The following is a 12708-nucleotide window of genomic DNA, read 5'->3' on the forward strand; positions in this document are numbered from 1 at the left end:
CTGACATTTTTTTTTTTTTTTTTTCTTTAATTTAAGTCCTTCAGGCTCGTAAGACCAATTAGATGTTTGAGCAAACTGCCAACGGACTGCTTTGCCTTAACAGAAGTTTTTCATTTCTTGTTAAGCTGTTTGCTTATGACTGTTTCCCATTTCAAATACACTGTCTACATTGATTTGACATCTAAAGCTCCCAATCCCCAGGAGAACTGCTCTGACGGGAGAACCTTCTGAAGAAGACATCCAGACAGTGACTCCATGTCCAACAATCTAAATTCCAAGGCAAATGTGATAATTTGTGAAGGAATGCTTCAGGCAAAAATGCCAACACATAAATTTTTTTCCCCTTATCTTGGGAAGTACTCCAATTGCTTCCATATTTTGATTTCACCAATTGTTTTATTTTTTCTTTCATAAATATTTTATGAATTATATAGAACATTATTTTGGGATTATTTTTGTTCAAATTTAATAAGCAATTGCTATATCATTTTTGCTTGCAAAAGAGAAGTATTTACTTTGGAAATAACAGGCTTTTTCTGCAAAGGCCTGGTCTTAGAATAGCCCTAGAGATGCCTAGCAGCAGAGGATAACCCCATATGTTTATGAAGCATAAATCTAATTAATGTTTGCATAGAAACACTTAGGACTTCTCCTGTGCCAGTTTTCATACGTTGCCGAAAGATTTTTGGAAACCTCACATTCTCCGCAGGAAGCTGGGTTCAGGATTTGATGGGCATCTTTATGTTTCTGTTTATACATAATGGGGGTGGGGAGAAGCAGACTCCCGAAAGAATAATTCTGTAAGGGTTTCAGATACATCATCCTTGTACATGTGTTTTGAGTTGACTACACTGTGGTTATCTTTTCTAAACAAAGTCTTCCTTTATTTTATACCGTTAAGGTATTGGCCAACAATCTCTTCCTTTGTTTCGTATTACTCACTGCGCAAGAAAGAAGTTGCGAGTCAGAGGGCTTGAGAGATATAGGCTGATACTCTGAGTTGGATACCACAGCAGGTTTATTTGATTTCCTTGCTAATATGTAAGCATTCTATTTCCCCCATTTCTCCAGAGAATGAAAGTTTTCCTCCTCAGTGCTGATGTAACTTTGGCTGCATAGCTCCGACAGTGGTGGATGTTAGGATTAACATACTCTGCCGCTAAAGAGATCTTCAATCAATTCTCAGAGATAGCGGAGAAACTCCAAGAAGATAAAGCATCGTTCAGGTGGAAATGAACCATTTACGATGTATTGTCATTGGGTTCAGTTTATGTCCATCTGGTCCTTATTTCAATGTTTGGTGTCCAACTGAAATGTATTTCTCCAGATGAAACGATAATGACAAAAACACTGTCCAAATTTTTGCCCATATACCACAGTTTCATTTTTAAGACGATTTGAAAACCATTCCTTATATTGAGACAGGATGTTATTTTTCAGAAACTAAAAAAAAAAAAAAAGTAGATTTCAGAATTTCTGCCATGAAAAAAAGATGGATAAGCAGAAATACCTCAAAAAAGTTTTTTTCTTTCTGTGCAATTCAATACAGTATCAGTTTAGTATCAAATACATTTTACTGAACTAGTGGTGATACGTTTCAAGAAACCTTATGAGATTGCTCCCTGCCTGTTGAAAGATCTTAGAGCAGAGGTGGGGTCTCTCAAACAAAATTTTTTGATTTGTTGTGGGTGATAGGGATAGGCCGTCTCCCCATTCTAATACTTTGTGGTTTTTTTGGCATTGGTGGCTTCTGTATATGGCCTGTCTTTTATTGAGATCATGTGTTGATTGTTTCAAGAGCACCCTTCTCAAATTGTACTCTTCTGATGAAAGGTTGCAATGTAGAGGTGAAGGGTATAAAAAGGTAGGGGTGGAGAGTTCATGCTTTATGATCAAATTACTTTAGATAGTTTGTCAGTAAATAATTCATTCTTGCACTTTTTTTTTCTTTTTTTGTTTGTTTTTTGTCCTGATTTCTGAATCTGAAATTGGCAGAAACTGGACTGAAAGAGCAGACCAAGTCTCCTTAAATGCCATTGATTTCTCATAGCTCTCCTATAATGTTGATAGTACAGACTTGTAGGAACACAAGATAACAATTGCCGCCTATGGCATTCAGATTACCATTATAGACATTGAACCAGGGATGAAACCAGATTATCAGTGATATGTGTACAGTCTCCCAGCACTGGGCAGTCATTTAATACTACTAAAACTAGGCCTTCTAGTGTTATATTGATATCAGGGGAAGTCCTTCATTTGCTCTGTGGCTTCTCTAAACTGGTTTATGTGGATGTTTGCCGTAATCTAAACTGAAGTCTATTTCTAAAGAAATTACAAAAGCAGAAGAAAACACATCAGTTGGTCTTTATTGATAGTTCACCCTTCTAAGATTAGCAAAAAATGGCTATTTTGCAATTGAATTGGGTTTTATAATCACATATTTTGTCTTGTGTTCTATATCAAATTGGTTTGTGCATGCTATAAAGTATCTGTATCATGTTTACACAGACAAAAATGTAAACCAGTGTGCGCTGCAAGTTAGAATTGATTTTTTTTTATCATCCATAGATTCGATCATACTTTGTCTTTTCTGTCTAGATTTCTGTTTGGCTTCAGTGGTCAGGAGTTGACAAGGTACACAGAAGGTCTTTCACAACTCCTGAAGCAGAACGAGAAATCCCCCCTGGAGTAGATTCACATTAAAGATCACTGGTGAATGATAGTCTTAATAGAGATACAAAACAGAGGAAGTGCAAGTTTTGCATTCCCATTCTGCAAACGAGTAACTAATCTTTCTCCTGTTCAGCCCATTGCCAAAAAAAAAAAGTTATGATAGATTGTTAAATTGCATACCTTAAAAAGAATTTTGCATTAGGGAGTTCTCAGTTATTTTGGTTTCTGTCTGCTGGTTCTATTAAAGGGAATGTTTGGTGATATGGTACCAGCTTCCCTGTTACTCTTTTTTATTAAAGATAGATAAAATTATCAGGTTTTTCTGTGTTTCTTTTTGGAGAGATACATGGAAGATACCAGCTACTCCCTCTGTTGCCTGTCATGTTCCCCATAAATCAACCCATGTTTTTGGAAGACTTGTTGAAAACTTAAACTGAAAAGGATGTCGATCAGGCCCTTCACCTAATCTTACTTGTAAACATTCGCCAGTGTTGTGGAATGTCTGCTGGTTATCTTCGGGGAGTGAGAGTTCCCTGTATTTATTAGGCTAATAGACACACGTGGCTGTCCTTAGCTGGCTGGCTGGTTAGTTTTACAGGTGTGCTTCGGGGACCGTTCATTTTGTATTCACAGCAGGAGGCCTGCGGTGTCACCGTATACCTGTGCTGGTTACTGGAGGAGTATGTAAAACGATCCACCTTGTAGACATGTATCCTCATCTCCTCCCTCAGTGGAATCTGTCATTTGGTGGTGGTTTCTTCATCATCACAGTGACACTGCAACCCCCTTGTTGATACAGAACACAAAAGTAACTGGAACTAAATGCATGATGATACAGTTACAGTTAAAATTCTAGATTCTTCTTTACCCCCTGGCTACGTAGTTTAGGTATCTTAAAATGCTGCGGATTATAAGAGGTAGAAATGAAGACTTCTGCATTATTTAGACTATTTTTATATTTTTGCCAAACTATATCTTGGTCAGGGATTTGATGTTCTCTTAGTCACGAAAGGGGTAGTACACGCAGGACGCACCACTTGGCCAATTGACAAAACATTTCAGTGGGAGTGCCTTGTCCATGCAATGGCCATTACATTACTGTTATGGGAGATGCACTTTGTTTCTGCCTTTACTGTGATAATAGGAAAAGGTATAGAATTAATCCTTGCACATGATTCTCCCATTAAGGCTATATTTGTGATATTCCTTTGATCTTATTAACCTTTTTGGCAGCAGTTCTTTTGATTTCATGCCATCTTGCGATTATCTGTTAATGACAGATAGTGTATTGTATAGGAGGAAGGTTTGCATGTACCATCAACCCAGCACAAACTGTAGATGCATTAATCATTTATGCAGACTGAAATCTTTACGCAGATTTAATACCTGTACTCCCCCCCCCCCCTTTGACATGCTATGTATACCTTAGTGTATTCAATGTTATATTTGACTTAGTACTTTTCTTGAATTGAGGGGAAATGGGTGGAATAGGGGGGGCGATGAAAATCTTGTTAATTTTTTTTTTTTTTTTTTTTTTTTTTTTTTTTTTTTTTTTTTTTTTTTTTGACACATTGATTTGGCCAGTTAGAATACACTGAGCCCAGTGAAGTTAGACTGAGAAACATGTGTTTGCCAAGAGATATTAGGTGCATTACAAACACCTAAGAAAACTTGATGTACTGTCAGATTTGGGTTGATTTACGCTCATTACCATTTCCTCCAAAAAGAAAGGAATCAAAGAGGCCATTCTCAGAGACCTACCCTCTCTTCTTCCAGTTTCCTGACTGGTAGATGATCAGTTCTTACCTTACTGCATGTGTTTCCCTTGATCTAGTTATTTTGACCTTTGTGGTGAATTTTGCTCCTGCCTTAAACATGCCTCTATTTATGAGTTTGAAATGAGAGTAGGAAAATGAACACCAGATTCTGTGAAAATTCATTGAAATAAGAAAGAAAAAAAAAAAGAAGAACCCTGCGTGATGATATGGATACCTCTTGAACCTCTTGCACAGCTTTCCAATTCTGCACTGGCGCTAATTTGATCATCTTACCTAAATCTAGCAGCTGATAATGAGAAAATTAGTACCAGGCTTTGCAAAAATGTCTTGGATCAAAAGTACCTCCATGATAATACAGATACCTCTCAGACCCTCTTGTGCAGTCTTCCTATACTGCACTGGCAATAATATGACCTTTTTAAGCTAGACTGGTACCCACAGAGATAATCTTAGGTAAATAGTACTCTCTCCTCGGGGTGTTGGCAGGGAAGAAAGGCTCTGGGACATCTTCTTGGGTTTTGTTCTTTTTACGGAGTTCTCTGACAAGAAATCCCGATTTTAGATTTATTCGGAGTTCTACTGTCAAAATAACAGTGCCAGAGAAAATCAGGTGAAAAAGTCTATAGTCATCAAGACTTGTTATAAATTAAATATCATTTGCTTTGTTCCGTTACTTCTTAGAATTTGTTTTCTAGCTGTTTTTGATCAAGTGTTTATTGCCGTGGGCATTTTTTTTTTTTTTTTCTAAAATAGCAGCAAGAGATAGGTAGAGTGTAGATGTCAGTTTCTTACAGTCATGGACAATGCATGTTTGATTACAATCATGCCACATTCTGGCAATGTGGAAGCTGCAACAAAGGCACAAATTCCTGTGCAGGGAGCGTCACATTTTTCACTCCGCGCCCGACAATAGCATCTCGCAGCATCTTCTTGTGCCGTTCATCTGTTAGTTCATTGAGCAGTTCCGAAGCATGGAATTGAAATTTTTCCATTTTAATCGAGTCAACTATTCATAAAAGGTGACAAAAAATGGGATTTGTATACATTTATTTTGATATTTCCTCCCTTTTTACGCTGTGGCTCTTAGGCGTGTAATTTTGGTGTCATCCTTTTTGCCTATCCAGGGGCAATCTCTTTGCTCTACTGCACATGCACAGGTATGCGGACCATTACAGGCTAGTTCCCCTTTTTACTGTTTGTCACGGAGGGGTTTATTACACAAGTGTCATTTATCTTCATGCACCTGTAGTGAAAAATGCTCTAAATGTTTGCAAAAGGCACAGTATTTGCACAAACAAGATCAATAATACAAATTCCCTAGACAAAAATTGTGATCCCAGTCAAACTCTTATTGGGAAAGAAAGTTGGTTTGCTTTAGAAGAAACGATTTAGCAATCGCCATAGCAAAAGTATTGCAGAGAAAAAATGGCATGGAAGAATGTTTGGTATTGATGGCGGGGTTTGATAAGGATGCTCTTCTCTGTTCATCAGCATTTCTGTTTAATTTGCTCTTGAAAAAAGGTGAAAATTGGAAAGGGAGATCCTTGCATTATATCCAGTGACCTGGCTTTTTCACACTTCGCCTGCTCCTGTGCTTTATCGCCAGATTTCTGAAGGGCTGCTTAAATGAATATACGATTGAATTATGTATGCAAGTTGCACTTTCTCAAAGCATTCCTGATAGGCCATAATAACCAGCCCCAAGCAACCAAAAGCCCATTCAGCAAACAAATGGCCATGATGATTGGAAGTCCAGCCGCTGGAATACCCCATCAAGCCTCATTGTTTCACATGGAGAAGTAATCAGAAGCATATCAAGAGTCCGTATTACATGCCATTACTTGGCTCAGTTGCCGAGTTGGAGGGCCAGTGATTTTTGCATTCATATGCTTTTCTTACCGGTCCTGACCCATGAAAGGGAAAATTTGAATGTTTTACCCTGACCTTTGACTTCTGCTCTGTTCAAAGTTTTGAAGCATTTGTGTGGGGGATGAAAGGGTAGGACAACAGTGGCCCAACACCAGCGCCTTTCATGTCTTTATCGAAAACTCAAAATGCCTTTCATCGGGCGGCATCTCTTAGGGAAAACAGTTTTTGTTGGGACATATTGTTCTCCGTCTATGCAACAGATTTCACGCTTTTCCACCTGAACCATAGGGTTGGAACACAAAATAAGGTTTTGATTTACGCTCCTTTATGGGCAAGTTTATTTTTCCCCGAATAGGGGTGTTCAGCAGTTGTGTTACAGGATTTAACAGATTGCAGTTGATGTGACGGACTGATACTTTTGATACTTTCAGCTTTTCAGTGGATGGGAGTGAAAAGATCTTTCCATACTCACACCTGATGGATATATTTAATGCTTGAATGTATAATAAAAATAAATAAAAATCAGTTGACATAATACTCAAACTTAAAAAAGAAACTAAAAATCCTTTTATTTTCTCCAATTTATCAACAGAATTTTGAAGAAAAAAAGTGACACAGTTAAGACATTTGCCACAAACTGGCTATAACGGAGATTATTTTCCGAACTGACCCCAGCTCATTTAATTCCTGATTTCTTCATGCCACTAACCAGTTGTTAATGGCTGTAGATTGTTCTCTTTTGCAGCCTGAAGGAGAAGACAATCTCAAAAAAGTCCAGCTTATGGAGCTAGCCTTATTAAATGGGACATATAGAGACCCAGCCATCAGAGCTTTTAATCCCTCAACACGTAAGTGTCCGATTAATGCTCATATACATTAATATATGCTTAAAATGTACTAACATCTTGTTAACACAACTCTTTCAGCCGGAAGGAGAGGATGACTTAAAGAAACGCCAACTCATGGAGTTAGCCCTGATTAACGGGACATATCGAGACACCACAAAGCCCCCTGGACAACAACCTTCTCCGCCTACTTCGTCTCGTAAGTTGTCAGTCGGTCAGTAAGCTGCATGGGAACCAAGTAGCTGGGATGCTGCCATCAGTCTGTGCTCGCTTCTTCACATTTCACCACCAGTTTGGCAGTGTGTGGCTTTAGTTTGATCCTTATCCCGCCTTTTTATTTATTTATTTATTTTTTTTTATCTATTCTTTTTTTAGTGTTTTCAATAATTGCTTTTGTGGTATGATTTGGATATTTTTTGCTGACCCCCCCTTTATCTTCATATTACACACTATTTCAGCTTGGCTTGGACCTTATAGATGCCAGATCCAAGTGATTTTTCTCTGATTTCTTCCCACAGTGAAACAGTGATCATGTGTGATGATGTAGAATTGCTGTCAATTTGTGATGAGTTAATGATGATTAAGTTCTCATTATAAAATAAAGATCCCCTTTTTCTCCCGATTAAGTGACATTTAAAAAGAAAATATGTATATGTTTACAAAAAAAAAAATCTTCTCATGAGTTTGTTCTAGATAAAAGATAAACATATTCAATAATTTATTTGCATGTAAAAATATGGAAATAAACATTCATTATTATATTTTAAAAATGATAAGAACAGTGGACTCATTAAACTTGACAGCAGTTCTACACAATTTTAGTTCATATGCATGGTGCAGGATGTTCTTGATTTTTTTCTTTGCATGATTTGTAAAATGGATCATTACTATTATCATTATGCTATACGGTTCACACAATATTATTTTATCTGATGTGTCCCCCACTGGAACCTGGAGTTGGTGTTTCAACCCTTTGTATATACACATATGTAGGTGTTTAGTAGATTATAGTACCAAACCCAGACTTTGTTCTTTTTCTTTCATAAAGGAACTTTATCCCAGTAGTGCTTTCCTATAGTTTGGAGAATGGATTAATGAGTTATGAAGAATAATTGTAATTTTTTTAAAGATAAATTTAAAAAAAAAAAGAATAAAAATAAGAACATTACATTAATTTTTATGTCAATTCTGGAGTAATTGTTTGTATAATCCTTCACAGATTTAACTAAAAATCATCAATGTGTCTTTTTGCTTGTCATTGTCGTTGGATTTTATATCACACAGAGTATATATATATTGTGCTGTTGCTGTGATTTTAACATCACAAGACTTTGCTTTACAGAAGCCAGTGGGTTGGTGTGGTTTACTAGGGTGAACCAGTGCAGTTTATGTGAAGTAACATGTTATCTTTGCTGTTTTATGTGTTCAGTGTCAAACGGATAACCCGGTGATAGTGCTCTGTAATGTCAAGAAGTTGTTTGCTTTTTGGTGAGAGTTGTGGGTTTGCTCTGGTAACCAGTGTGTGCCCACAGTTGCCTTAGCCATGTGATACTTTCACATTTTGGTAAAAAAAAAAAAAAGGTTGGGAGTGGAATGAAATAATTCATAAAGGAGAAAATTTTAAGAAAAAATAAAAGGGTGAAAATGACTGTATCAAAAGGTTCAGTTCAGTTTTGAAAGAGGTCAACTTTGCCATTCTTCTGTTTGACACTGCACAACAAAAAAGACATCTTTTGCATTAAAGTAATAAGCTCGTAGTAGCACTTCAGTGTTGTGTTTCCTTTCAGATGCTCATACTCGTACATTCGACCCAGCCACGGGACTGATGCTAACACCGAACCTACGAGCTCAAGGGCCAGCAGGAGCGCCATTATTCCTATCGCCCAGAGGTCTTCCGGGAGCCGGATCCATGCAGACGCAGATCGCTGGCCAGATGGCAAGCCAGTTAGCCAATCACCAGCTAGCGTCAGCTCAGTTAGCCAATGCTCAGGCAGCACAGGCAGTCGCCGCCAATGCAGCCCACCAACATACGGTCTTGGGCAGCCCGCCTCCGCTAGTGCCACCTATATCCGCCCCAGAGTTGTCCATGTCGCCGGGAGGTGGGCTGATATACACTAGCACTCCGTACGATCATTACGCTATGACTCTGGGAGGACCAAGTACGGCGTTGTTCGAGTACCCAGGGACTGGGCAACCAGGTGGAGTGGGTATGTGCCACTTTAGATAGAAGGACTGGGACTTATGTGATATTTTTCCATTTCCATGTGACTCCAGTTTCAGACATTTTGTTATCTTTTTGTGTGCAAAATGACAATTTTTTTCTTTTTTTTTTTTTTCAAAGAGGTGATTCTTTGGTTATAAGGCAAGCACAGGGTTAGGTCTGGTTTGAGTTTTGACAGGCAGTGATATGGTGCTCGCCTTGGGCAAAATGTGTAATGGTGGGCCTTTAGTTTGGCCAAGAGACAGCCAGTTTGTGCTATGAGAAAAAAATGGGTTGTCTTATTCCCATTGGTTGAATTTTGGTGCTTTTGTGGTTTTTCTGTGTAGAGCAACATGTTTTTTTTTTCTTTTGAAAAATTTTGTTTGTGTCCATTGTGCTGTGTTGCAAGAAATGTAAAATCGCCAAAGCAATAGTCTTCATCTTGAACCACTGAGCCTGTGCTTGACTTGCCCAAGATTCATCCATTGTAAGTGGACCAAGAAAGTTGTTGGAAGTATTTGCATCACAGCGGCAGGGTATAAATATATAAAAGATTTTTTTTATTATTATATTTATAGATAACACTTCGCCCACATGCAGCACACACATTCCAAAAATGGGGCAGACATTTTTCCCCCCGAGGTCGAATCTGCTGTTGCTTTATTTTTTTCATGAGGAAAAACAATTTTGTAGACAAAAGTGATTCTCGTGGTGTAATTTTTTCTGCCAAAGAAATATTTTGTAGCAGAAATGGCCTATTTATCTCTGGGGACCAAATGTTTAGCAGATGTAAGATATTAATCATTTGGGATGGATATTTTCTTTACCACAAATTTATTAGATTGAAGGGAAGCAATGACTTTACCATACAGTTTCAATGAAGAGATTCGTTATGGAACATATATGGCAATGCTCAATAGAGATGTGAAACTTGAGATTTGTACTCGAGAATTTTTTTTTTTTTACTGAAAGGATGTTGTTTAGGGTAAGGGAGGGTATAATGTTGTGAAAAATACAACTGAATTGTGTTTATGGGAAACTGACAGAAAATCAAATGTAAATCAAGCCATCTGCCTAAAGCACAAACTTTACAACTTCTTCCATTTTGTCTTCATTTTGCTATGAAGTATAGTTCATATCTTTGTTGTCTTTGTTTGACATCAACAACATGCCAATTTTGTTGCAACAATATACTATCAAGTATTCATTTAATGTAATGTCTCATTTGCTCTTTTGGCCTTAAATGTGTCATGACATTTAGACATATCTAGTAGATGACATGTTAAAGTCTTCATGGTGACACATATCCTCAGTGACAAAAATTCATTTTTTAAAAAAAATCTCTCTCTTATTGCAGGTTAAGAGAGAGATGGTCAAGTGCAATATTTAAGAAACTGCTGAATTTAATTAAAAGCTGATGAAAAGTTGGTTCGGCTTGGGATTAAGATGTGGCAATATTTTGATTTATGTCAAACAAAGTTGTTTTTTTTTGCATGCATCTGACCTGGTTTCTTTACCCACAGGAAACTCTACCCAACGTGCTGCCTAGGAAGAGATGGAAGTCTCCCGTTTAACAACTAATCAGATGTCCCTAACATTGTTTACTTATATGAATATTGTGCAGAGATTCATGCTTCTTTGTTGCATTTAATAATATAATGTCCTTAGTGTATTATATAGACTATTGTAGAAATGGTGATGGTGCATCCTATAGATTTTATTTCATTATCATTGCAGTGATTATTATTTCAATTATTAATGTGTCGTAATATTCAGTTATTAATTACTGTGTGTTTTAATTTTTTTCTTGCTTTTCTTAAACAAGTAAATAGCAGTCTTTGTTTTACAGACCTGTTGGTGATAGGGATCCTAAAGCACCACTTCTTTTAATTAATGACATTTAGTTGTCTGTTTTAATTTACTTGTTGCTTAATGTTTCTTTTTCCCGTACAACTTTATATTTGCTTTTGAATCAGTGGCAGCTTCTCAGTGGAGTTTTAACCTCATCTGGTGAAAAGTTTTGACCAAAATGACACTGAAAGTCCTCACCATCTTTACCCATCTTTTGCATTTGAATTTTGGCTAATCTTTGAAACTGTCTGGTGCCAAAGTCTATATAAATGAAATTTAAAACATTACATTCAATTATATTTACCCCAAATTGCCCCTTGTATACAAACTAAATCCGGAGGTATCTAAGAAATAAATTTCATTTTAATGTTTTTACCACAGAATTTTATATTTAATGTTTTCCCCACATTTCGGCTGGGACTCCCGAATCCACAACCATTTATGGTTAAATCCTAATCAAGAAACTGCCACTGTAAGCTTCTTTGTCCCCATAATAATAATAATAATAATCATGTTGTCTTGTATGCACACAGTGATATCAAGTCTTGGGCTGTTTTACACTTAGGTGCGGTCCCCAAGATGAGGACACACAGTGTTAGTCGTGCTGCCACCCATCCTTATGCAAGGGTGTCTCTTTCATAACCAGACCCTTGATTGACTGATTGAGGTTAGTTGCTCACACTTACACTTGTCTTTTGTGTGTTCATATATTTTATTCTCTCATATGTTTTACTACTGGTGATTGCCACCCTTGGGATTGTGAACAGTGAAGGTCGGTGCCAAACTCACTTTTTGGGGGATAAAATTTTGGCACGGTTTTTCTGTAAATCTTTTCGTTAAAATTTTTCGTAAATTTTTTGTAAATCTAACCTACAAAACAGGTGATAGAGCACATGACTTGTGTCCTATAAAATCTTTTAAAAATACTATAAACCTTGCACTACACCATCTGCGCCAGTCTTTTATTAGAACAAACTTTTATATCTGGGTTTGGTGGGGCAGACTTCTGTTCACTGTTCACGATCCCTTGTGTCTCTCTCAGCTTTCTACTTCACATTGAAAAGGCTGTTGTAGCTCAAGGTTAACAGTGGAACAAACCCAGACTCACTGCTGAAAGCAAAGGTGTATTATTCTTAGTATATTTTGGTTGCTATGGTAACATTTTTGGTTGCTATGACTACAATAATACAGTAATTGTTTATTATCGTTATCATCTCACTGCTTTGGTCAGTTATTTATCATTTGAATTAAAAAGTTAATCATAGTTTTGGGCGGTAGTAACCCAGTGTGGTGTGATTGATTTTAACATTCCTGATGGCAAAGTTGGGTAGGTAAGTATGTGTGCTACAGCCATTGCTATAAAGAATTGCAGTCAATCATAAGGTGCTTTATTATATTTCTACAAATGTATGTTGGTGTGATGATACCATATATGATTTTTGGACTCGTGCTAGAATGATGTTTTTGCCCTTGTTGATTAGCTTAGGTA

The 12708-nt window shown here is 37.2% G+C and overlaps 1 protein-coding gene across 2 annotated transcripts in view; it reads left to right on the forward strand.

The window, feature by feature from the left end:
* LOC106171993 (protein quaking-B) overlaps positions 1-12708 on the forward strand; it is a 32856-nt gene that overhangs the window by 14954 nt on the left and 5194 nt on the right. The window contains exons 5-7 of one of the 2 annotated variants that reach the window (XM_013552555.2): positions 7069-7171; positions 8956-9375; positions 11785-11886. In XM_013552555.2, coding sequence (XP_013408009.2) covers positions 7069-7171; positions 8956-9375; positions 11785-11861 — 600 coding nt within the window. In that variant the 3' untranslated portion in view covers positions 11862-11886. Of the gene's footprint in view, positions 1-7068; positions 7172-7249; positions 7368-8955; positions 9376-11784; positions 11887-12708 lie in introns of both variants that reach the window. The other variant, XM_013552554.2, reaches the window with a different exon arrangement.

This window comes from Lingula anatina, chromosome 1 (assembly GCF_051362555.1).
Source record: "Lingula anatina isolate TDL-2025a chromosome 1, LinAna3.0, whole genome shotgun sequence".
In the NCBI taxonomy this organism is placed as follows: Eukaryota; Metazoa; Brachiopoda; class Lingulata; order Lingulida; family Lingulidae; genus Lingula; species Lingula anatina.